The sequence below is a fragment of the Anas acuta genome, chromosome 12 (genome assembly GCF_963932015.1).
Source record: "Anas acuta chromosome 12, bAnaAcu1.1, whole genome shotgun sequence".
Classification (NCBI taxonomy): Eukaryota; Metazoa; Chordata; class Aves; order Anseriformes; family Anatidae; genus Anas; species Anas acuta.
Genome location: NC_088990.1, coordinates 18,492,269 through 18,519,844, shown reverse-complemented (window position 1 = coordinate 18,519,844; position 27,576 = coordinate 18,492,269). Strand labels below are relative to the sequence as shown.

The following is a 27,576-nucleotide window of genomic DNA, read 5'->3' as shown; positions in this document are numbered from 1 at the left end:
AAAATCCAGAAATCATTTTAATATAAAATGTTTTTATTGTTTTTGAAAACATTTAAAAAACAATTTTTGAGCACTTTCAATAAAAAAAATAACTGAAATGCTACTGCAATATTCAACTACTGTAGTTTCAGCAGTACAACAGACAACAAAACACTGGGGAAGAGGGGGAAAACTGGATTTCCTGCATTAAATGAAAACATGGAACAGGGATTTTTCTTCCTTTACGGTGCAGTAAATAAAGCACAGTATAGTACAAGACTATTATATGAACGTCAGATGCACTGCACAAGAAATGCTTTCCTTCTTTTCAGTTCAGAAGTCAGTGCTTATTGCAATTATTTGCAAATTATTTACTTCATGAATTCTTATCATGATAAAATGATGCAAAAATGTTTCTCAACACCCGAACAATAAAAAATAATCCAAGAAAAGAACATATTCAACAATAACTAAGCTGAATTAGTTAACATAAAAAAGTAAATAACTTGTGAATAACTATGCTCACATGGTTAACACTGGTTAACCAGTTTCAATACAGCAAAATAAAAAAAATAAAAGTGGTTACAGGAATATATCTAGTACTGTACAAGATTAAGTCATTAACACTCATGCACATTTTGTGATCATGTATTAACATGGTGAAGCAAACTAAACTTAATTTTTCCTGCTGTAATATTCTCATGTAAGAGAATAAGAAATAGACATCTCATTGAGATCAATGCACATTGCTACATAAGACAATTTCACCTGTCACTTTTAATGACATTTTGCCTTTTAATAATGAAACACATTAGAAAGTTTTTTTTTTGTTTTATTTTTTAATTTTTTTTGAGTGTGTTTTTTTTGTTTTGTGTTTTTTGTTATTTTATTATTATTATTTTTAATCTGTGGGCTGTATTTGTTGCATTTATCCTAAGGAATGTGCCTGCCACAGGTTCAACAGAATTTTAGTGCAATATATGAACCCAGAAAGTTTGCTGGACTAACCAACCAAATTTAAAGTGTTTGCTGCAATACAGTACACAGGGTACAAATTCACTAGTTCATATACTTTAGCAAAAATTGCTAGCAAAATAATTCATTTCTAATGTTATTAGGAAGCCAATTATGTAAACAAGGGGTCAGAACTGTCTCAAATTCTTAGTTTTGGAGTATCTGACACAGGCTTCCGTTTGTTAAAAATCAGAGAATTTTCCTTTGGGTATTGCATACTTTGGTGTGCAGTAGTGCTCTGTCTCAATGTAAAGAACTAACTAGCACTAAGTATAGGGACCTAACAGAATATTAGTTGTAACACCAACATACAAACACCTATAAATTAACACACACCTATGTACAAAGCTGTGCCTATGCCTTGGGTTTCACTTGAAAGAATCCTTACTGAATTGAACGTTTCTTAAATTTAATATACATTTGCTTTAAATCCACTGATTATAGAATATACCTGCTAATTAAGTCACGTGTTAGCTTCAATATAATGTTTGTATTTAAAAATAATTTAAAAGGTACTTTTAAAAACCTTTGGTGACGGCTGCATAATTTAGAGTGCATCAGCTTTTTAAATCTACTCTTGCTTTACTGAGAAATGTTCTGAAGAACCAGGAGTTAGGCAAAAACTTGTTTACACCAAGCCCGCGTCGGTCTCAGTGCCAGCGCCGTGGAGGTGAGGCCAGCACAGCACGCAGACGCAGATGGCTGCAGCACAGACGTCCTGTCCTGCCCACCACTCTCCCCTGGCAGGTAGGGTTTACGTATTCACAGCACTTTGCACAGGGTCAGAAAAGGGAGGTGCTGGATGTGTCTCAGATCCAGTGAAGTCAACAAGCGGATGGTCAGCACCTTTCTGGCTAAAGGCCACAGGCAGGTAGAGAATTCAAGCCCTGCCTTCAGCAACTTCTGTCTAAAGGAAAAATGGTTCCAGCCTTACTGACAGACAACTAACAGAACTCTACACTGCGGTTTTTGGAGTCCCACTTCCTTAAAAAAATTAAAAGGGTCACTTGGTCTGAAAGTAAACCGCACCATCGCACATCCACATTTTAAGGAAGGATCTGAACTCTCCAAGTCTGTTCCTAATGAAGCGTCAAAACTTCTGATGCAAGCACAGTGAAATCAGGCCGCATGTAAGGTGCTATAGCTTATCGCAACTGCTCGTCCCTGAAGAAGAGGCCACAGACTGGGTGTCAATCAGAGCAAGAGCAAAAGAAGCCATGGTACATCTGGAGTGCCAATGCAACATCACAATTTGAATCAAGCACAGCCAAAAAATAAAAAAATCCAGTCCTGAGATCAAGACATTACCAGAATCTCAAGAAGGAGGGGAAAAAAAGTCACCTAGAAACGTGATCATCTCTTCCTCAATAAATCCAGGAGGGCTTACTGTGCCTTCCTATTCATAAATTCATGACAGCTCATTCAAAGAAGGAATGCAAGAGAAGAAAATGTTTTCAGTTCTGCGTTCAGTTTTGTACATATCAGTTCACAAGATAAATAATCGATTTTATACTAAGCCTAAGGGATGGTACTGTAGCATCCTTAGTACAGTTCTTTTGTAAAAGCTTGCCCCTGCAAGTCCTCTTTCTAACAACAGGGTCACGGACTAGTTAAAGTCTCTTTTCATCATTAGGGAAAACCATCCCATGCTGATAAAACAACAGGTCTTTTTTGTTTCGTTAAGGGAACTAGTAAGGTAGAAGTCTAAATCCCATTTTCTAGCTAAGGAGTATTAGCAAAAATTAGATTCATCTGTCCTCCCAAATCATTCAATGAAAATGGAATTCAGCCTTCTAAAACAGTAAGCACTTTAAAAAGTTTTACCCAAAGAAAGATCACATCTGACTGTGTATCTGTAAAGTGCCTGGCAGTATTATGGCTCTATATGAAGTATTTTTAGATCAACCACATTTTCTAATATTTTAGTCGTATTTTGTTTAAAACAGAAAGAAAGGCTCAACCTACTGAAACATAGAGAAAATAACATCTTCCTACACCCTCCACTATGTTAAAAAAGAGCAAATTTAAAATCGAATCTTTAAAAATAGTATTTTAATGAGCTCCAACAGCTCTTTTGTTTTTAAAAAGAGGGAAAAACATCACATTACTTCTTTAGCTCTGATAAATAATCAAATAGTACCTATCATTTTAAAATAGGGTGTTACTCCTAGATTACATCTCAATGCTCAAAATCTTTTCCCATGAATTTTACGTAATATAAAAACACTGAAATGAAAACTAAAATACCAAGTATAACATCAGGAACATTAATGGATAAAATAACTACATAGATCTGTATCTCTTAAATAAAAAGTTTAGTGCATCTTTCTTTTTTCCTTGATCATTCCTGTTAGTTTTCCTGTCTCTGCATCTTACTAGAGATGTAAATGGCACCAGTGCTACGGAAATTTTCCACAGCTCACCACCGAGCAGTACTCAAGATGGCTACGCAATGGTCAGGCACCTGCATGTCATCTGCTCCACCTCTACCCACTCCCCATCACCTACACACCTGCAGGCACCCTGCCTTTCAGACCTCACCAACAGAGGTCAGTAAGGATCATCTACCAGAAGTAACAAGCAATGCAGAGTATGGAAAGCCTGCTAACAAGCTCGACTTAACACCCACCCAAAGCCTCAACCATTGCTGTCACTGCTGGCTGGCTATTCACCACTTCTTTATTTACTACAATAATAAATGTTGAATGGGAAACACTATAAAATTCAAATTTTAATACTGGCTCTTTGATAGCCCATCACCTTCAGAGATTTGTTTAAAATTGGTAAGACTGCCTTTTCATTGCTCAAGTATGAGCAACTGTTACAGCAAACTTTTTTTTTAAATGCCACAAAACATAGCAAGTGTTTCTGCTGCAGGAGGCACTTCCATTAAGACAAATACAATACGTCTGTCTTTCAGATACAGTGTGCTACATACATATTATAAAACAAGATTAACCCAACATTTCAACAGCAGGATGATCCTTGCTCTCCATCCACTCAAAACCTGAAGTCATTGAGTTAATGGATTCATTGCAGATTTGTTGAAACAAGGGGTCATTTTTTAATTCCTCCAGTGTAGCATCATCATCTTGTCCCTGCTGACGACCTGGATCGAACAGTAGATTTGTGTCTAAAGTGTTCAGATCGTTAATGCTGCCTGAGAGTTCGGAAGACAACCTGATGTCGCTGGAAAAGACAGATGTAACGTTCAGATCTGATGCCACCTGATTCACCAGCTGCTGGTTTGTTGGCAGACTGTCCTCCCCTAAAAGGTCTTTTACAGTGCTGCTAAAATCTAATTGCTGCTCTCCGATGTCTGATTGTGCTTGGTTATCTCCAGAAGAGAAACTGATCTGATCGGTGCTGCTGTTTTTTGTGAGGTAATTTGGTGTTTGGAATTCATAAACTGAAGTGCTGGAATTAATCATATTTTGCGGGTTGGCACTAGGAAAAGCAGTGGATGTTTCTAAAATCTGAGTGAGATTCATCCTGGCCGTGTAATTTGAGGGCATGTTGTTCATTCCCAAACCTCTCACTGCATCATCGCTATCAGAATCAAGTTTGCTTAACAACACGTTGGTTATTTTTTTAGTGTTTGTTTGTTTCTGAAGAGACGGGAAGGCTGTCTGCATCATTACAGTCAACGGGACCGACTGGCTTCTCTGCGCTATGTTATTGGCACTGGTGTCTGCATGGATATTCGTAAAGACATTGTGAACTTCCGGAGTCACCGGGCTCCCAAAAGGCGTCACGTTGGAGCGCGGTATATTTGAAACAGGGTAAACCGTGCTTCCACTGAGATTACGCTGGCGATGGACAGCAGGGCTCACGCTCCGGCATCTCAGACTGTTATTGAGAGTGGAACTGGCTCCTTTGTTGTCCAGAGGAGCGGGAACAGCAAAACCCTCTTGCTTGGTAGTGTTACTTACAGGGGCTGCCTGGTGCTGCACAGGTGAAACGGGAGTCACGCGACCGAAGTGAGTATCGTGGTGGCGTGGCTGAGACTGGTACGACTGGCCAGGAACTGCAAACGCGTGAGGTTTCCTGAAGCGATCCTCCACCAGCTCCTGGTAGCTCGTAAGGATGCCGTGGTTTGCAACTGATGAATTGGTGACGCCACCGTACCCGTTATTCATCCACTCGAGTTTGGTTTTGTCTGGGTGGGTAGCCATAGGCCGCTGCATCGGCTTCACGGGGCTACTGGAAACAATGCTGGCATCGTGGTAAGCCATGCTGGAGCTTATGGGAGTAAACGCAAACGGGTTTCGGCACTCCACAGGACTCGGAGGGACGCTGCTGCTGCAGTTGGAATGCGGCGTGCCTATGGGCGTGTGCCGGCTGCTTCCCAGGGCGCTGTCTACGGGAGTCGTCTGAGCCAGCCTGGAGCAAGGGCTCTCTCGTGACACGTTCTGAGATCCAGAGATCATTTCTGAGGTGGGGGTCGGAGTCGGGGTGGGAGTGGGAGTTGGGGTGGGGGTAGGAGTAGGAGTGTGGATCGGAGTGCTGTTGTTATGGATTGAGTGGTAGAAGTGTGTGCTGCTGGGATGAGATGACACAGGAGCTCCTTGAGCTGCTGTCTGGCTCTGAAGTGCCATTCCTAGACAACCCCCGTAAGGATGAGGATTATTCATTGACATCTGCTCCTCCATGAGCACCAGCTCCTCCACAATGCTGTCCTGGGTAAGGTCATCATCAAATGAGAAGAAGTTCTCATTCGACTGGGGGACTGTATGTTCAAACTCTTTCAGCTCGGACTGCAGAGGTAACTGATTCGAAGACTGTGCTTGTATTTGACCCAAGGAGGAGTCCTGGAGCTGGCTCTGTAGCTGCTGGTTGTACACATCCTGCTGCATGCCCTCACAGTGCACTGGCTCCCACGCAGACTCCTGTAAGTCACTAGAGCCAGAATGTCCTGCGATAGTCATAACACTGATATCCTGCTGCTGGTCACAATTCACAGATGCAAAGTCAGAGGTTTTGGTGATATGGTGCCACGCATTCGGGTTAAAGCTGCCATCAGATTTTGAATCATTTTCTATGATAAACATGTTTCCTTCCAATTTCACTTTTATATCTGGAGATGATGCTGATGCAAGCTGCTGTCCTAGAGTAGGATCACTGGTATTTAAATTGGTGCTCAAGGAACAGTCTGTCGCTACGTTTGCTGGCGCTGTGGAAGGTACGGGTACATCTACAGGTACCTTGCTGGGAACTTGAGCAAGTGTTGCAGTATTGTCACCGCTAGCTAACGATACAACCTTTGGGGCCTTCTTAACGCTGTTTGCTTTTTGACCCTCCACAGCATTACCAGCTGAAAGCTGCCCCACCAGTGGTTTCTTTACAGGTGGTACCTGGGAATCTTGAAGTGTAGAAGGTTGTCGCTTTCTTGGACTTTTAGTGCATACTTTGTCTTTAATCGTAGACTCACCAGTAGGAGGTGAACCAATGCTGGTGCTGGACAAGTGACTGGCAACTGAGAGCTTTAGAGTGCTTTGATTATTGCCTGCTGAAGAAACCGGTGTCATCTCATTAGACTGGGTTTTATATTTGGTCCCTGCTTCTTCAGCTCCCTGATCGCAGCCCTTAACTGTTTTTGCCTCCACAACACCATCAGCTGAAACCTTCAAGGTTGTGACCTCAAAATTTATTTGTTGAGCAGGAGGCAGGCCAGGGGCTGCCTTTATAGATTTAGATACCTCAGAGCTCTCTTGGCCCTGGACTGGGTTCTCATCCAGCAGTGCTTCTGGCTCCATTTTGATCTCAACTGCAGATGCAGCTACAACAGTGCTAGGTTTGGATCCTGGGGACTGAAGTGAGACAAGAGATCCATTTTTCATCTGTGGAGCAGCTCTCCCCTCTTCCACTGCTCCCGCAGTGCTATTAACTGAAGGTGTCTGTTTGACAGGCACACTACCGCTGCTTGGGGCGAGAGATATTGCTGTCATTTTTACCACATTTAAGGAATTCACATGTGGAGCTGGCACAACAGTCTTGATTGGGCTACTGGTAAAAAGCACCGTTGTGGGAGAGCGGATGGTGAGAGCACTGGTATTTGCTGGCTTCGGTAAGATCTGCGGGTAGCGATGTCGGGCAGAGCGGTCACCAACTGGGCTGGCAGGAACATTCTGGGGAGTCTTTGGTGACTGCTTGACTGATTGCATGTGCTGAGTGACCACCTGAACGTTGAGCGGCAGGACCTTGCTGTCTGATGATCCCATAGGGCTTGGAGATGTCACCAACTGCCTGGTCCTTGGCACCTGTTCAAAGAGGAAGAGACACGGTGTGGTGATGAAGCAAGAAAGTCCTCCAAGCCCACAGACTACTTCATCCCCACGCATTTCAAAAGGCGAAGGACAACGCAGCTCAACACAACAAAGCTAGTGTCTTCAAAACAAAGCAAGCTCTTCAACTGCTTACCAGGCAACTGGTATCTGTCTGCCTAGGATTGGTGGGCAGACACATGGCCTCAGTTTTTAAGGAACAAGGAACTGGCCTACACATTAGGCTTACGAAAGGATTATTATCATAGTCCTTCACCAAATAGAACAAAAGACAGAAATACAAAAGACAAAGAGGAGAAGATGCATTCAAAACTGCTCGTTTTCAAGATTTCAAAAGCAAATCAAATCTAAGCTGAGTATCAGGCAGAAAAACTCCCTTATCTATTGAAATAAACAGCACAGCTATTAAAAAAATAAAAACCTAAAAACAAATAACCTTCCTCCCAACCCCATATTTTTTTAATGTTTAAGTCTGAAAGACAAAGTAGCTCCATGTTTTCAGTTTCATGCAAAAACAAAATTGCTGGTGTCACCTAAGTATGCTGGGCCAATGCAAGTCAATTTGGATTCCAAATGAGGGGCTCAGTGAGCCACATGACCTGTGCTGGCTCTCCCATCTGGTTGAGCTTCATCCCAAGGGTCATTATGCCCACATATAACCAACATTGCTAGCTGAAATCCCACTGTCGATGATTTCAAAGATGAACAAGACCTATGTGATATGATCAAAATGCTGCTGCCTCCTTATCTAACCTAAACTCAGTCACATCGTTACACCACTTGTGGTGTAACAGTCACTGGGACAGAACAGCATCAAGGGACCCAAGTCTGAACGAAAACCAACACTCCTCCCTCCCACTGACATATCTACTTAACTACTTTCATAAGGGGGTTTCTCTAGAATTGCTGGAGAAGATTACCGGTATCGGGCTGGGGACAGCTGCCACAACAATACCAATGGGCTGAGGAGACAGAATTGCAGGGCTTCCATTAGATATACTCGTCACACCATTGGTTGCAGTGCCTTCCGTTTTCTTTGCTGGAGACTCTCCTGGCAAAGGAGACTGCAGTTTCTGTTCTTGCTGCTTCTTCTGGATCTTACGCTGCAGCTGCTGCTTGGCATCAACAGGAGATGACAGAGTTTTCACTTGTGGTTGAAAGGAATTGCTTTCAGCAGTAGGCATAAAAGCTGAGGGCTGGGGGATCCCTTTTATTCCTGAACACAGAAGAAGAAGAATGAATTATAACAACACATACACAGTCTGTTGTAGTGCCACTTCTGTATCCAACTGCAGATACATAGCAGGCATCTCCACAACCATTCAGGGAACACCTCATCTATTTGTGCATGCTCGAATCTATTCAGTGTTTCAGTTTCTTTCCGTATCTGTGTCTAAACTCCTATCTGTTAGGCAAGCTGGCCACTAGCTGATAAATTTTATGTATTGGCATCTTCTTTCTCATAACCCCAAGCTACATATTTTGAATTACATCTAAAAACAATGCAATTAATTTAACTGACAGTAGAGGGCAGTGGATATATTGCAGAGGAATCTTTAAAATCCATCATCTACCATGTTTTTGTTGTTACCTATCTTGAAAGCAGTTTTAAAAATGAAAAATCTTTCCAGAAAGCTGTGGGTCTGTGTCACAGAGGAGCAGCTCTGAACAGATACTACGTACATGTAATGTCAGAATGGACTGCAACCAGCACGTGATCATGGACAGCAGTGAAAGAAGGGCAAGAAGAGTAGTGACAAGGGAGGAAAATAAAACAAAAGAAGGAAAAAGGTGAAAAATGATAGAATTAGAATGATATATATATATATTTATTTTCTGGAGACAATGCCTTTGCTAATCACAAGCAAGCAATGGTGCTTCCAAGGAGAACACTATGGAGTTGGTCTTGTCTGTGCAGCTGGTACCAATTCCTGTTACAAAATCACGTTGCATCTATGACCTTTCATTCATTAACAGTCCAAAGGATAAGCACACTCTCTCAAGGATGGCCCAATTCTCTTGAATTGCCCTTCTAAATATGCTTTACCAGTTTCATTTATATTTCCATAGGCTTCTCCGTTACTTTAAAAGAACTCGATTATAAATCACTCATCACCATTTAAGGGCAGTAATTTGGGTTTAGATCCCCAGTATAAGCTCAAACACCGTCTTCTGAGAGCCCGTCCTTTGAGCAACAGCCTGCATGGACCACAAGAGCCTGAACTCTACAACACGTCTCCAAGTTAAGTGTTCAATTCCTTCTTCACAGAGCAGTGAAACACGCAAATATATTGCTATTACTGGAAAATAAGTGACCTATGTGGTCTGAATACCGAAAGCAAGTAATGTTTGTCAGGAAAATAACACCACAATTTTACCTCAAAAAAAAAAAAAGCTTTCTTTTTTTCCCTACCAGTTAGTACACAGAGACGCTGTAGTTCCTCATGATAAAGAGGAATGGGAATGAATATCTTATTTACCATGCCAGACCATAGAACCTCTCCTGAAATGAGTACCCGAGCTCCACAGGCATGCATTGGAAATAACCACCTTTGTCCTGGAAACACCACCTTCTCCTCAAGGAAGTAAGGGGATCCAGAAGGGGATCACCCCCGTCTTCAGCCTTGACCACCAGTTTCTATTTGAAATGCGTGAATTTGAAATCCATTTCTCTGAGATGTAGTGAAATACAAAGTAACTCTCCTCTTTACCTTGATCCTTAACAAAGATCTGACATCAAGTGCTGGAATCCCAGTTACACAAACTGCCTCTGGAGGGGGCTCTCCAGTCCCTCTCAGTGCCCCTCAAACCATTATCTCTAGTATAATCTACAAAAACAACAGCTGACACACTTTTACTACCTGACACAGATCAAACATCTCAGGAAAATTTGCATCTGACATACCAGAAATGCCTGTAAGAAAATCTGCTCGGGAGAGAAAATTAAGACGGACAATTGTTTCCAAATGAGGACAAGTCATCAAACAAACACAGCTACACCAGCAGCGTGCCTACAAACCCCCACTGTCAGGGCACCCAAATCCTGATCTAGTATAGTACAGCTCAGTACAATTACTCACATGCTTCAAGTTAACCCTGCCTTTGAGTGCTTTGTAAGACCAGGGTCCTCATCAGAGGAATTGGAGAAGACCTTGGAAAGAGTCTGGGGAGACAGGTGTCCATGCAAGTGCCGCAGGCAATCACTGCAGGCCGTGTCCCAGGAATCACCAGTCAGCTCATGACAGCACCACGCACACATCCCTGCCTTCTGTGCAGGGGTTTTTGACCTGAACGGCCAAGATGGACTGGAAGCCCCACATCCTGACTGCTTCCCACCATGCATGAACGCCTACCTTTCATTACCTCAGAGAATATAAGCTAGGAAACCAACTTGAACAAGACCACTCAAATTGTATCATTACTAATTTCCTTGACAGAGGATTTCTTGCTTCAATTTCTGTTGCTGAATTGTTTACTCAACTGTAAGGACTTCTAGAGAAATTGCTGAAGTCTCTTCAGTGACCAGCCCCACACTTCACACCGACTGTGATTACGTAGTAGCTTTAAGACCAGCTGAGGTTTCTCTTCCCCCACTTCCCTTCCCTTTCCCTTTCCCTCAGGCAGCAAGCAGTTCTCAAGAAGCACAACTCTATTGTACCAGACATTTTTATACCCAGTCCTTACGCGACCATTAACACAAATCTAAACTGCAGCAAGAAGTTGTCAGGCAAACAAAAGGTTACCATCACAAACTAAACCTGAAGCCACTGCTTATTTTCAAATCTTCCTACCCAGACTACTTTCAATAAAATAATTTGAAGCAATGCAGACTGAAATCAGTCTGGTTCAGCTAACATCTGTTGGAGAGGACTAAAATGCCAAGGTCTGAAGTGGGACACGTTCCTACTCAAAGGAGGGGAGACAAACCCAATCGATCCCTAAAGGTCCAGAGCTGTCCAGACACCTCACTCCTCTTGGTCACCCCAGATTAAGATTAAAAGAAATCGCTCTGACTTAAAATGCTTTACTCTCAGAAAAAATACCCCCCATTTCATCAATTCAGAATGAAGTTAACTCATTACCTGCTGGTGCCCCTGCCATTACTGTTAAAGCTGCCATTGACTTGGTGCCGATGTAGTGACTTTTTACAAGGAAACGAGCCAATTCCAGGACTGTATCAAAAGGCTGGCTTAGCACTTTCTGGGCCCATTCGCAAACAAGCCGGCAGGCCGCAGAGACAACTTCCTCATCGGCACTTTGTAGCTGCCCAGACGGCTCTGTCCCATCCAACTACAACAAACAAAGAAGGAATGGTTACTTTCGTTATTAAAGGCCACAAAGGAGTGAACACAAGAACACAGAGCAAACGATGATCAAAAGCACACAGCAAGCTGAATACGGATGTTCACAGTTTTTCATGAAATTGGGAGAATGAGACCACAACATCCATGCTACTAAACATTATATGCTACTGCTTGTTTCCCAAGGTACCATGTGGAATTGCTGCTTCTGGAAGAAAATCAAAGCAAGAATCCCAACATTCAGACCACCTACAGTTGATCCTCCTTGCAACCAGAGTCTTGTCACCGCAGCAGCCATTGTTCCCCAGAACTGCTTCTTTCCCAGGGGATTCTCCTCTAATGTTGAATTATTATTATCAATATACAGTAAAGCCAAAACAGGATCAGAGTTAAATACATATATACACACACCTTGTAGGTAGCAGTACTGTGGAATTCTGCTTCACCTCTGATGTATTTTTTTTTTTTATACTAGTACTACAATTCTTTCTAGATTTTTATAGAAAACAAACACACAATGTTTTAGAAGCTGAGCATCATAAAGAAATTCTTAAAAACCACACAACTCTTCAATTTGCTTGGAAAACTTAAGATAGTAAGAAAAACTTAAGACAGTAAAAGTAACATAATAAATGTTAATTTGCACAAATATGTAGAAGTATATAACATACCCCATCTCCAGTTTTATGAAAGTCAAGGTTGGGCAGTGTTGGCATATGAACAAAAGCCTTCTTCCTCAGTCCACTGTAGCAATATGTGATCAAGAATTAAGGTCTACATCATCTCTGCTTGTTAGGTGGCATGTAGGGAGGACGGGCAGTAATTCCTCCTATACCTCTCATAAACTTTATACTCAAACTCAGCAACAGCTCTCAAATTCAGTGTCATTAAACATAACCTCACAACAGCCCAGAATCCAAAGCCTAAAAGTTCACATACAGTGTTCTCTTCTCTATGATGAGCAAATCCTTGTCAAAATCACCGATTTTTCATTTTCTCTAAATGTGTATTTCTCTTCCCTAGACCACAGAGTTTACATTTTCTTACACTAACGTGGAGGAAGCATAACTACAGTAAATTAAATGTAGGGTGGTTAGGTATTAAGGCAAGTGTGAAATAAAGTCATATTTTAATCATTCTGAATTAGAAACTTAGGAAACAGAACCGAAAGACAATCCTGTCAAGCTATAATTACATCATATAATTTCTTCCTTAAAATTTGTCTAGCTCCATCCAGAATGCTGCTATTAAGTTTTGGACTCCATTACTAGATAATCCAACACTGTACTTAATGAAAAATTTAATGGACATAATTTCTTCATGTACAATTATGTGTGTTTTTTTTTGGTTCCCTCTGAAGACGACAAATAATCCTGGGCTGCCCGCTAGCATTAATTCTCTTTGCTTACCATGCTTATAGTAAAACCTTGGCAAAAGACAGTATTACAGTGAGTCCGTATCATTACAGCTAGTTCTTTTGATTGTTTTTTAATTAGAACGTACAACCTCCTTGAGGTCTTTCACCCTTTAAAACCCATCCTCACTTTCTGCAGTAGCTCAACCTATCCACTGCATCAGAGCAACACACTGATGGAGCAAGAGCTGGCCCTGTGGGACACAGAAGGCAGTAGGTTGCTTCATGGCAGTTTCCAAAGATTCTCAAGGGAAAGTGCAATTCTCAACTTGGAAAAGACTAAATTCTTGCAGATGAAACTACTTACTTTGAAAATCAGTAACAGTTTCTGGTTTTTAATGGAATACCTCAGCTTGCTAGACAGAAGCAGTTACCTGTGCAATAAATACAAACCATAGCTTCATCTCAGAAAAGCCTGAGAAAAATTTACATCCTTGTAGCCTTTTGATTTGATTACTGCACTTCTTTCCCAGCAGTGCTTCTTGTCCCTAAACTGAAACAGCAGAACCACCAGTGATATAAGCTGACTCTTTTACATAGTACTTGCCCTGACTTGTTCGTAGCGGCTGCCTGTTAGCTGATAAACTACTCTGTCTCAACATTTAACTGTCCATACTTATGCCTGTAACAGTATCTTTACCTACACTATGACAAGGTCAATTTGCTGTATACTTCAGGCTCTGCTTTAAGTTACAGCTAAACAGGACAGTATTTTTGCATACCCTTCGGGAGAGTGAATTTCTCTACCACAGGCAAGAAGGGAAAGAAGTGGACTCCAGTTGTGGGCACAGGGAATGAGACCACAGTCAATGGAGAGAGACATCGCTTCTCATCCTAGCACTTGCTCTGAATTGTCTTTTCCGTCTCAGGAAGTATGCACCATGCAGCGAAGGAAGCAGCCTGTTCCCCTCACCCCTGCAGGACAAGCCATCAATAAGTGACTTCCAAGTCTATAATCAGCTTTTTGACTGCTTCTCAGTAATCCCCTTTTCTCTTTCAAACAATTGAAAAAGTGGATTGAGGAGCTGCAGTTTTATGAGAGATTTGTAGCACCTCTTAAGAAGGATCTGTGGCTTTACAACTAACTTTTAAAGTACTGGTGTGCACAAGTATATAATGAAGCAAGAGATGTTTTGATAATCTTAACTGCTAATAAAATACTATTGTATGTACGTGAGGCAAGTTCCTCTGCTTCAATATTCTTCTTCACACTATGTGATAAGGCTTTTTTGGTTCCTCACTGTTGTGACAACTAAGCTTCCCAGAAAGACAGTGTAACCTAAATTTACTATCTTGTTTCTTAAGTGGTATCTTGCAACTTAACACTATAGCATTTAATAATCTTTAAAGATTTTTGGGAAAGTGTCTGCATATTTTATTTAACATTACTTCTAAATTTAGCTGGTAGTTGAGCTGTAACAGCAGATGTTCTCCAGGCAATTGCAGAAGAAGTTACTGAGAAGTGTTCTAGCAAAGGATATTTTGATTTGCCTCTTGTGCCTAGACGACGGGCCTTCATATTCGGAAAGACATTTTTCATGATCTTTCCGAAGTCAGCAGCACTTAATGGGTGATAGCCAAGATTGTCACAATAGCTCCTGCAACAAAGAGAAATAAAACGTGAATGGAATCAAAGTTAATACAAAAGGCCAGCCTGCATGCTAGACTCCAAAGGTTTTCAAAAAGAAAACACTCAAACCCATCCATATTTAGAACCACATATAACATTAATGAAGCAATCCACAACGAACTGAATACATAAAAAATGTATACACAGAGCTATTAATACCATCGTTTTTGCCTTGTTCTCTACTGAGTTCAAAGACAAGTCATGTGGAGATTTAACAAGTAGTGGCATTAACTAGAGCACAGTTAAGATTCACTCCACAACTTAGTTTGAAGCTATTACGTTTCAATTCCCTTATTGTAGGACTTAGCAGTGACATTCTCTAGCCAGAGGTACGGCTTGAGTGTGGGAAGGCCTGAAGTCCTATTGGAATATTTGAAAAGCAGCAGGTCCGAGATTTGTCTGCCTGCACAGCTGCAACTTGAGACAACTTAGCAAACAGATTTTCATGAGGCGTAGCTTCCCATGGAACCAGCTTCACCTTTATAGGTGTGACACAAACAGGTATTGAGGACCTAGTCCTCCTAGCAACTGTTTGCCTACAGTGAACTATAAGATCTGCTTAATTATAGATATCCTTACATGAATTACCAGCCCTAAATTCACAGATTTCTAATGCATCTACAAATGTAGATCTGCTAATCTTCGCACAACTGAGTAAACAAGTTGATGACACAGGAAAAGAAGCAACAGAAGCTATTCATTTTGCTAAATTTACTTTCTAGTAAAATGGGTACCATTATCTGTCTTCAGTTCTCAAGAACACCAGAAGGAATTTTGTTTCAACACCTGAGGTATTTAGAAAAATATCTCCTTAAAGCAGAGAGCAAGAATTGTTGATTACACTGCCAAGCGTGAACATTCTGAGAAATCACAATCACGTGAAAGCAAAGGAGAAAAACAACCTGCTCTGGAACGCTCAGCTACGCAGCAAGTGCTTGAGGCTGCACAAAGACACCAACGCTACTACATATTTATTGCCTTTTGTTCAAGAGCACCGTAGTATTTCACAGCTGTTGACATGCTCAGGCCCAAAAGCATACCGGTAAAGCGTTCTCTTTCAGACTTCCTACGGTCACAGAGTCAGCACCATAGCAATAGCTCCTTTCCTGTGGGCAGCCCTACCAGCAATACACAGAACCAAGCTGTCTCTGAACAGAAGAGGTGACTGTACACAACTCTGCGTGGGCATCATAGCAGAGAGCATCAAGACAATCACTTCACACGCTACACTGCTCACTACTCTAACTTGGGTACATGCAGGCAAACAAATCTCTGTTCATCAAGGAAGAAAACAAAAAGCAGCACTCCTGAAACAGAGGTTGAATTCCCAGCATCACATGGTAAAACCAGTCACAATCAGCAATGACACCTGCATCCAAGGAGTCCAGACAAACAGCCTTCTCTGAAAACTGTAGCTACACAGAGAGATATTTTTGAGGTATTTCCACTGCATTTATTTTCTCTGTAAAAATATTAGTTATTACAGAGCAGGTATATGCTGCTTTTACCTTGGCTGTATGTAGGTATCCTCCATTTGCAAAGCAGTGCCACAAATGTTATGATTTTGATGATAAACAGCAAGGTTTTTCTATTTGGTTCTACCATTCTTCCATTGAGCTTGTGTGCCCTTACTTTCCCCAGCTCTGTCTGCAAACTTGTGTAGACTGCTATTATCCATGGGACAGAAATAAAAGACCTTTGTTTCTCCTTCCAAAATGAAGAAGGAAATGCAGTGTAGTGCAGAGGAGCCAGTCTTACCAAAACTTTCAGCCCATTCTCGTGACAACTCTCACATTTTTCTTCTTTATTTAAAAGGAAGCGAGGGGATGGGACTCAACACCCCCAACACATTCCCAATGAAAGTGGACAGACCACAGGAACAGGAGCTGCTGGACACTGGAAGCCCCACCTTTGGAGGCACAGCATCACAGATTAGTTAGAGTGGGAATGGCACTTGGTAGCACCCTTTTAGACTTCAGTCTAAACACCAGCCCACAAGAGGCTCAGCTTTGAGGTCAAAACCAGGCTGCTTGGCTTTGCCCAGTCAGGTCCTAAAAACAGGCAGAAAGATTTCACACCCTCTTCAGGTTCCCATTCCAGTGCTTCATTTCCTTCATTCATAAATGGTCTGGATAAGGCACCATCACAGAATGTCAAAAGCTGGCCCTGCTCTGAATGAGGGGTTGGACCTGGTAACCTCCAGAGGTTCCCTCCAACTACTTGATGTTTCTGTATCAGACATCAGGAAAATTTTTACCTGATTTATATACCAACAAAATTCATTTCACTGCACGTCAGTCACACTCTCTGGATTCTGGATTTGTCCCTTTGAAGTTAATACAAAGGAATGCTTCTCCAGCCTTGCTGCACCCTCTTAGGAATCAGAGGCTGCTTCATGCATAATGCTGTTCTAGACATGTCTCTGTGCTTTTTTATCTCAAGTCTTACCAGACTCCACTGGATTTTAACTTCCCTCTGAAAAATCCTAAAAGGTGGGTCTTTGTCACTTTCTAATGCTGATTACAGGGCTTGAAGTCTCAACCACCATGTAAAGGGGGGGCTCTCTGAATTTCTCTGCTGCAGTCAGCAGTATTTTTGACTGAAACTCAATAATGTCAGCAAAACAAAACAAAAAAAACTAAAATAGCAAAACAACACAATTAGGAACCTATCAATCAATCAACTTCAGAGATAAAATTATTCCCTCTCCAAAAAAAAAAAAAAAGAAAGAAAAAAGAAAAAAAAAAATCAGTTCCTCAAGTCAAGCACATCTGTTTCAAGACAATTACTTGCTAGCAGCACCAAGTGTCCAGTTATATGGTCCCCCTGAATCCATGCTGGCAGCTCCTGCAAGCTTGTGATTTCCGAGCTCTTATTATCATCCTGTAATTTCAGTTTTCAGACAGATCCTTCCATATGGCCCCTCCTCCTCCTGGCTTGGCTGAGAATCCTACATGTCCATCTGCGATCTCTCATTGACTTGACAAGACATACCAGGAGTCTCTTCCCTGAAGCTCTTCTCTCTGCTACTTGCACTCTTGGTACATCGCTGAGCCCAGGAGCTCTTTTGCTTATTTGAAGGGTGGGTGGGAAACAGATGGGGGAGGGAAGGTCTACAAAGAGACAGGAGTGACAATGGGTGCACGACTGCTTATGTTCCTTTGTACAGAGCGCACCTACACAGTAAATTTGGCAAGGGAAGTCCATTTTCAAATTACATGTACTCAAGACAGAAAATACAACGGGAGTGCGCTTGAATTAGACCACAAAAAAGATTAACCAACTACAAGCCAACAAGGATGGTCAGGCTACACAGCCCAGCTTAACTAGCTTCCTGGGCAAAGAACTGGATAAAACGGAGGTAATGGATTACACTGAGACAGAAGGCTCAGAGGAAAGCTACGCACAGTTCCTCAAAATCTGTCTTCCTTACTTAATATTGTATTAAATTGTCAGAAAAAAATGTGGCAAAACCATCTGATTCTGGAGGCATCACTGAAACAAAATGACTGGGGTGTTACATGGAAAAACTGAAAAGACAAGAATAGAAAAAAAGATGGAATTAAATAGCTCGAGATGCAAACTAATGCACAAGAATTAACAAGTGCTGCTGCTGTGAAGTAGGCACTCATCGACTGAATGCAGCGGAAGATAAAATGGATATGTTAGTCATCCTGTTGTTAATTATGATATATCCATAGCAGCTGATAACAAGGTGGATACAATCTTAGAGTAAAACAGCAGCATTACTAGATGAGAATTTTTCTGTCACTGTACGCACAGGCTAAATCCCACAGAGAACATCGTACATATTCTGCATACCCTGTTCAAGAAAGCTGAACTCAACACAAGATGGGTGCAGAAAGAACCACTATGAATAGTAGTAAAGAACCTATTGCATGAAACGAAACAAAGATCTTGGCTTATCCAATCCACCCGAAATAACTGATTTCTAAAAAACGGGTTAGAACAAAACCTTAGGAAGAGGCAGGCTTAAGCTAACGAACAATGCTGGCAAAGAAGTCCTAGAAATCACATAGGATGGAATAGAGATGTCTGAAAACCATCAAAGAAACAGAATTCCGTATCAGATTCTTAGGACTAGTAACAAAGCCAGGAAACAGTTGCTTTAGATGGGAGTTTGATCAGCTTTTAAAAGAAATACATAGTTACTCAGTTACAACAGAAGACTTGACAACACAACAGGTCCCATGAAGTTCCTATCAGGGAGTTTTTAAGTAAAACACTGGTTAAAAGCTATCAAACAAGATTAGCATGAATCTCACATCTTTAATTTGTCCATATGTCCATGGTAGTCCTGTACCCACTGCCCTCTTCTGTTCCAGCTTTTCAGTAGTCTTCTTCCACTTGCTAGTTAACATCTTTAACACTTTAACACACACAACCTATGCATCAAGTGGCCCAGCAGCCAGTAAATCAAGGATTAATGATTTACAGACCAGATAAGAGATACAAGCTCACTCAGAGACCTCCTAACCTATATTAAAGTGTATTAAGTGAATCTTCAGGGCACCAAGCTTAAATATGAACAACATAACTTCCTTTTCTTGCATCATTGCAGTAGCAGCAAAAGGACCAAAGTGCTTACTGAAGGCTCAAAAATCATTTTGTGGACAAACAAGGATTTTTTTTTCTGTGTAAGTACTGCCAGACTTGAAATCTTAATCCTCTAAACTCAGCTTAATCTACACCTGGCAGCCTCCAGAAGGGTGTTTACTAATAAAGCAAAGATATGTAAGTAAAAGTGACTGACGAGAAAACACTGAAAGGATTTATTTGATGGGAAGCAGCAACTATTCTCTTCAGGCTACAGAAGAGATTAGGCAGCTCACCATGAGTCCTAATAATACATTCCAGACTGTATTCCCCTATAACTTCCAAAGGAAGCTGGCAGAAACACCACGTGCACTGGAACACAGCTTCTTACAGCACAGCATATTCTGTCAGTGCAAGTGGTATTGCGGTGCCAACAAGAGAGGTGAAATAGCTCTCATTTACCTCCTTTCTGAAATTCAGCTGCAAGCTCTCAACCGTCCCAAGTGCTACTGGCTCATATTACGATGCATTTATCTCCCTTTTGAAGGGGGTAAAATAAGTGATATACTCATTCACTTTTACCTAGCTAGAGATGTGAATTTACAATTAAAAAGAGTAAGAAACCAAAAAGAAGCATCATTGTGTTAACTTAGATGAGGGATGCAAGGCTACTGAAATGTGAAGGAGCTGGAAATGCTATCAACGTTTGCCAGTGCTGGATCAGTGTGCACTGCAAGCTTCTTTTTTCTCTCAATAGAAAAAAGAAAAACACAAAGGTGATACAGAAGAGCAGTATTTTTATATAAAAAAAATGTATTTCGACCAAAATTTACAGCAGGCATTGAAACGCTGCTATGATGCAGCACTCTTCTGAAGCCTTTTAACTTCGATTTATTATGTGCAGAGTGCACAAGTTTCCTCACTATGAGCTCATGCAACATTTATCTTTGCACACAGAGGAGAGAAATTATAACTTGTAAATAAGAGAGAAGTGAGATTTGAGAGGACTTAACGCCCCTAGGTAAAGAAAAATGACTTATCAAAACTAACTCATCTATTTATACGCCTCTTCCCCACCTCCCACTCCAAAGCTATTCTTCCTTTGGTGTGCAAGAATAGCTCATAAATACACTCACAGAAACTAAATGTTTTAAAAACAGAACAGATGCTTTCAAAAGGGAACAGATTCCAAACATTTGATATTTTCCTGAATATTTGCTTTCCACCCTTATTTTGTTAGGCAAAAAAATACAATACACAAATACTTGATGCAGCTACATCCAAAAGCCATCCAAATTTCACACTCAACAATCTGTAGATGATGATTTTTCTGGGCATCTGCAGCTTGGCACAGCATGGAAGCCAAGCAGATTTGTTGCTGAAGCAGGCCATAAATTATTAAATAAGAAATATATTTCAGAATAACGCTTCCATTTCTCTCCCGCACAGCAGCTGCCGCTGTTGCTGTGTCTGCGGGAGCAGCTCCTGCTCGGGGATTGGCTGCCCTGGCACGTCTGTGCTATTGGCCCTGCTTCCAGGCTGCGTCACCGCTCGGCTCAATGGGGAGACTTCAGAAATAGGTGTCTGCGTGTTTATCAACCCCAGGCGAGCGAATGCCATCATGCTGCAGCTCAGTCAGAGCAAAACAACTCTGCCAGAGAGAGTTAATTAAAAGGAGGCATTCACATAATGCAGCGCTGCAACAACTACCAAGGGCTGAATCCTGTAGGCATTTGTGAGGTGAAGGCACTCAACTCCCTGCAAATTATTGCAATCATTCAGATTATGGAAATATTCATACTAGGTCAGGAATCTGTTATTCATCTTCAGGCATCTGGGCCTTTTTTTTTTTTTTCCCCCTATGGGGAACATTTTGTAAATGAATCCAAATCCAGCTTTTGCCAGACAGCTCGCCCTCCCTTGCTTCTAATCGCTCTCATTACATGATAGCTTCGAGACTCGACAAAACAGACTCTCAGTGGCCTTGGTTACTGGTTTCATGCATATTCAGGTATACTGTGCCTTTGTAGAAATCAGGTTTGCTGCAGGAAAGCCCAATACTTATGTATTATTCTGGAGAGAAAGGTACCATTGACTAGATCTTGTGCGCCAAATACCTGCCTTTCCAGGAGGAACAATTCAGACCTTCATCCTTGTTAAGACAGTCATTTACATGTGCACGTATATATAAATAGAACAAAAAACACTCTAGGACAGCAAGTGGCACTTTTAATTTGTGCCGCTCTGTCCAAAATATAAAAACAATATTCATACTGATATTTACTTGCTAAGAAATACTTGCACGTTTCCTTCAGCATACGTAATGCACCACGTAATAACGTAATAACGTAATAACCAGCACAGTCCTATCTTCAGTGGCACAACTACTGAATAGAGTTGGCCTCAGTTAGGTTAGCACCCAAGTACACAAGGCCTTGTTCTTCCACGTGCACTTGTGTATGTATGTCAATGGAGTACTTGTAGAGCCCGTGTCACACAACTATTTACAACTTTGTAAGCACTATGCAGAAAGCACTACCCGAAGCACTCACTTGTATTCATCATAAACCTCCTGTTTGGGAAGGGATGTCTCAGGGTGCTCTTCCAAGGTATTCCGTATCCAAGAGAAGGCATGCATCTGCTGTGCACGGCTGGATGACATGGAGATCTGATCACTAGTGAAAGAAGAAACAGCTCTGATGAGGACTTCACTCCATAGTTCCTCCTCGGTTCTGGTTTTTGTATTTGCACAGGCAGAAAGATGACAGCCAACAAAGGCCAGTACCTTAAACGTGCAGCTATTCTTTAAGGCTACGGAAGTATTATCTCCCTTTTTTGTACACAATTCAACAGAGACTCCATACTCTGGTTCTTGCCTGATACACAGCCACACACAGAGTGATGGGTTAGAGTGTGCCTGCCTCCTGATTTATTTATTTATTTTTGCTGACCATTCTCAAGCTTCTGCCCACTCAGTCTGCCAACCGCCCTTTGCAAATACTCAACTTTCTCAGCAAGTGCTCAGAGTGCTTCCTGTAGGCAGCCTGCTGGGAAGAGATGCTAATTTCATGATGTTGTGATCTTCAGGTTGTTTTTCTAGATCTTCCTTTAATCAAACAAATGCTACCAGAAATACCATTAGTTCTTTCTTTCCCCCAGCATCACATTTATGTTGCTATATTATCACTTCCTATGTAAAATGTGAAGGAACGATCACACTTAGGCTGCAAAAGATATTCTTTGATGAGCCTTGCATTTTAGGAGGTTTATATTTACAAGGTATTTGAGCAATAAAGTTCAAATATTAAAAACAATCTTCACCAAAAAATAAGTTCTTAATATTTGAAGACAGCTTCTGCTACCAAACACGTCACGTAAATGCATGCTCAGTAAGTGAGTGCCACAGGAAGCTGTGTTTTCAGCACCAGCTGCTTACCTTTACCACACACATACCTTTTGTCTCCATTGTTGGGACCCGAAGGCAGCTGAAGGTAGAGGTAGAGTTTCTCTAGGTCTGTAAACTTCTCAACTTCTTGCTAGATAAAAAAGGTGTTTTGGTTAAAAACAAAAGAAGGGGGTGGGGGTAGAAAGAGCAAACAGTACGAGTTGAGTTTGACAGCTAAAATTGTCATCCAACATTGTATTCCAAACTAATATACTTTCAAACAGAAAAATACTTATGTGAAAGAATGCTACTGTGAGTACTCTGGGCCTAGAACTATGATTTGCTATTTGTACACCACTGCACACTAGAAAACACTTGTCCACAATGCCAGCTCCACAATACCATTACAAAATTCATACACAATAAAAGCAGGATCTGGAGAAAAGACAGTAAGAGAACACTTTTGTAACTGGACACGTAACATGAAAACCCCCATTATATTCTCAGAGCTCATTTGAAGCACCTCTGAGAACAAAGCATCAAAACCAGCTAGGCTATAACTGTGCAGAATGTCAGTCCTGATCCTGTAACCTGCACCACCACAGCAATAGTTTTGTCACAGACTTCAATGTTGTTTAAATACAAGATGTATTTGCTTCCTTTGAATCAGAATTATTGTACAACTACTGAAAATAAGCCATTCTGTTCCCATGAATCCCTACGATGCCTGAGTCCTACTCCAGAAGATACCAGCAGAGCATCAGACACAAGAGGGAGTTTTACCTGCTCTATACAAACAGTGAATGCTAGGTATGAGCCACTTTGGGGTCATTCCAGATCTCCCACATGGACTCCGACATACCAGCAGCACCAGCTGAGGTAAGGTATTCAAGCCTGCTCAGCAGCAGCAGGAGCAAAGCCACGCAGCAACAAGTACACAGATTCTTTCTGGAAGATGCTGCAGAACCCATGTGAGAGGTGCACTACCAGCACAGAGGCTAAGAATACCATAATCTCTTTTTAATTCAGAATATAGCTTTTTGATCACAGTTCATTCTGTTTTCCTTTACTGCTGTCTTACTGTCAACATAACCTTTTCCAAAAGGAAGAGAATGGGACCAGCAGCCAGTGAAGCCTGTCTGTTTATTTCAACAAACAGAGTGGGGAAAATAAATCCTGAACTTCATTTCAAACTGGGGTCCCTACCCATTCCAGTCAAGAAGTATCTCGCTTCCACTGGCACAAAGGTAACAAGAGAACTAGCCAGAGGTGAGCTCCCCCCTCCTCCTTGCTGCTCTTGCAATAAAATAAACAGAGCACTATGACAGATACTCTCAGAGCTCACAGAAACATTGCCAACAGCAGCCAGGGAACAGGCACTGTATTGTTGCTTTTATTTGTGTAAGCTTCAGCAAGCCACAACATTAGGTTTTTGTTTAACCCCACCCCCCCACACACTCCTGAGATTTGCTGACACTGATGTCTGTCATCTATAACAGCTTACACGGCAATGCTGCACAGACCACCAAAGATCCAAAGAGGTATTTCTGAACAGGTGTGTTTTGTAAAATTCTCTCTGTTCTTCCTTCCCCGCACACATGATGGCATTTGCAATGGTGCTCCTTCCACCATCAATAATGGTTTAATGGTTTTATTAAAAAACACTACTGAGATCATTCTCCAAAGAAACGTTTTAGAGAAAATAAAAATTTATGAAAAGGTAGGAATGAAACAGCTGCAAGAAAATTCCCACTTGTTTATTAGACTTCCTTGTTTTCCATGTGCTTAGAATCAAGAGAATCACAGCATGGGCTGGGAGGGGTTTTAAAGATCACCAAAAGACATGGGTCAGGTGAGATCCTCTGCAAAACAAACAAAAAAGCCCTAATGACTCTGACATCGAAGTGGAAAACAACCTCTTGTTTCCAAATCTAGCGTGCTACTTTGCAGCGTAAGGGCTGGTTTTCGACTTTCATCAGAAAACACTGAAGCAGCCTCAGCGCCCACTGCAGCTGAAGCAACTTTGCTGTCTCCCAGCTGAAGGAAAGGGCTGCACACGAAGGCCCTGCCCATGCTGCAGACACCGCTGTGCAGGTCCCCTCTGACAAGCATTCGTTCAAACAAAACCTGATTTACGTGTAGAGAAGAAATCAGATGGGATTATGGTAGCAGAACCTTTTTCAGAAGTTGCCAGTGAACCAACAACTCTCACCAGCGCAACTGCATCCCTGGGGCTATGGCAGTTGAGGATTAGGGCGCTCATGTCCTCAGCAGAGGAAGCCAGACAGTAGCATTTTCCCTCTGCTTTCACCTAAAACCCACTCTTCTCCACAGGCTGCACTTTCTGCACAGCTCCCCCAGCTTGCAGCGATGGCTATGCAGAGCTCCCAGGGAGGCAGGCCCTTCCATCAAACGGGAGAGAAAACACGCAGCCAGGATGCAGAGCAAGTTCCTGGAGGTAATCCTACGTGGGTGATAATTAGATAAAGCTAAGCTTATTAAATGAGACTGAATCTATTTAGACAAAAACATCTCAAAGCTGAAGAAGTTGCACCAAAGGCACTGAATGTGACGCTGCTAATAGATTCGGGGAACAATGTTTTGCTTAAAAAATTCTGAACATTATGTTTTGCTTAGGCTGTTTTCTCTGAATGTTCCTAAAACTCTCAAAACTTTATTTACAGCCTCATTAAGTACAACTTCTTACTGAACCGTAGCCCTTATCTACCAGCTCTCAGTGGTAAGGCTCCAGTGAATTCAGTAGTCTCTCTGTTACTGTGACTGCTCCAAGTATCAAAACTTTCCAATTCTTAATGCAATCAGAAAAGCATTTGGGAAAGCAGAGGAGCATTTCAGCTGGCCTACTGACAACAGATCTCTGACCAAGTTAAAAAAACAAAAAAAAGTTAATGCATCCTGAATTTCACTTTGTCTTAAGTTGGATACATATGAAAATGAATGAAAAGAAAGCACAACACAAAACATACTAACACTTCTCTTATTTCCCACTAAGAAAATAGGTCAATATCATGTTTGGCAGAAATCGAAACGTGGAACAGAGTGGAAAAGAGTCAGAGCATCAAAAGGAAAACTGCAATGCTGGCATCATGTTGGACAAATTCCCCTTTGTGTAGCCACTTAAAGTTTATGCTACAGTAGTTTTAATATCCATGCAGAATGTAAAATGTCTGGGGAATCTTTCCTCACTACTTAAAAGGACCTAAGTACATTTTTTGCTTGAAGTTAACAGACCTTAACTGTTTCTATCAAATCAGCTGAAGAATGTTTAATTCTCCAAAGGTTATTTATAAACCTTACTTCTTGAAGCTGCATTAGAAAGATGCATGAGAGCGCTAAACTGGTTGTATGGCTGAGGTGTAAAGCCATCACAAAGCCCCACTCTGCTATTCTGGGTCTTCACACATTATATTTATCTCCTGTAATTGGAACCACATCAAACAAAGGAGATACTGTGAAGATGGGGAGCAAGGAGCGTTCATACTTATTTCTTACAATTTGGCTTCAATTTAACCAAAAAAATACACAGCAAGTATTCAAAATATTTTAGTAATTTTACAGAGAAAAACAGGACAAAGAACTAGAAATCTCAAGTCACAGACAAGGAAAGCCTTACGGTAATATATAAAGAAGTAGAAGTCTCTGGCGTTTTTCTTCATTTTGGTAGTCACCCAAGACAGACAGTTCACCAAAGAAATGAACAAAATATGGAGCAAATAAATTAAACCAGAAATCCATTTGTGCATACAAACAATATAGATCTGGTCCAAATGATTCTGTCCTTTTACTGACTACAAACAATACAGAACAAGGACCTCTTAGGAACACAAGCAAGTTTCTTTTTAATTCTAACAGGCATTTTCTTCGAGCAAATAAGCAGCTGTAAAGTAATAGCAACTTTTTTTTTAATCAAAAATATTTTTTGACATCTGGTTCCATACTGACACTAGCTAGACATGAAATTTTTCATGGCACAAAGAGACAAAAGATCAGTTCAACGCAGAACGTAGCTAAGGAATTCATCTGTAACGCAGGAAACATGAGACTCACGGTCCTGCTTGGAGAAGCCAGACTTCAACTTGAGTCTCCAGATTCACATAATATCACTTGAAGTTTCCTGACTTTGACGGATTGAATCCTTCTATCTGTTTTTCTCCAACTGCTGATCCACTGGCAGGTCACAAGTGTTACTCAGATTTCATCTTATTGTTGCCAGAATGGATTACCATGGAAAACTCCAAGGAATAGTTTTGTTTTGTTTTTTGTTTTTTAAGAAAACATTTAGTCAGGCCCAACTTAAAATGAGATAGAGGGAAAAAACACTAAGCAACAATTACCAGAATTACAGTTTCTTGAATGCTGAATTTAACTTTGACTTATTTTACACTTCTCCAATGAAGGTAGAATTACAGGTTATTTCTGTCCTAAGGTTCTGGTGAAAATGAGCTGAAGGCCAGGGGCACTGCTGCAAGCATTTTGCAATACTACTATTTTAGAGAGCATGGACTGATCTTAGTATTTCTCTCCACATTTTGAGTATTTATATATAACTATATTCTAATCTAAGTAAAAAAGGCTATGCCAATGGCAATGTAACTTGCACATACTGGCAGACTGGTTCTAAAACCTGTCATATTTCAAAAGAACAAACATCTATTATTTAACAACCAGACTAAGAATAGCAGAGTAGTCAAGCAATCATCTCCCCACTGTGTGAAGAGAGAAACAAGAAGCAAAGGTTAAATAATTTGCTCAAGGTCAGATGGTTTGTTGGGAAAATGAACCAGAAAGCAGATAGCTAAATTGAAAGAGAACCTATTATTCTAAAGAGATGCTCAGAAACATATTTTGTAGGCTTGAGATGAACAGAAGCAGAAACGTATTTCAGGTGCTAAATATTCCAAAACAAGCCCTAAAAATACCTGGCAGCTCAGCACTGACAGTGTCCAAGTACAGCTGCCAAAGCTACCCAGAGCTTCTGCCTGATTCCTGTA

The 27,576-nt window shown here is 41.2% G+C and overlaps 1 protein-coding gene across 2 annotated transcripts in view; it reads right to left on the bottom strand.

The window, feature by feature from the left end:
• Window positions 1-12: 12 nt before the first annotated feature.
• RFX7 (regulatory factor X7) overlaps window positions 13-27,576 on the bottom strand; it is a 54,544-nt gene continuing 26,980 nt past the window's right edge. For both annotated transcript variants that reach the window (XM_068696223.1, XM_068696224.1), the window contains 7 exons: window positions 22,633-22,715; window positions 21,732-21,854; window positions 14,464-14,590; window positions 12,250-12,324; window positions 11,360-11,567; window positions 8,198-8,493; window positions 13-7,253 (listed from right to left, as the gene is read on the bottom strand). In XM_068696223.1, coding sequence (XP_068552324.1) covers window positions 3,948-7,253; window positions 8,198-8,493; window positions 11,360-11,567; window positions 12,250-12,324; window positions 14,464-14,590; window positions 21,732-21,854; window positions 22,633-22,715 — 4,218 coding nt within the window. In that variant the 3' untranslated portion in view covers window positions 13-3,947. The remainder of the gene's footprint in view (window positions 7,254-8,197; window positions 8,494-11,359; window positions 11,568-12,249; window positions 12,325-14,463; window positions 14,591-21,731; window positions 21,855-22,632; window positions 22,716-27,576) is intronic.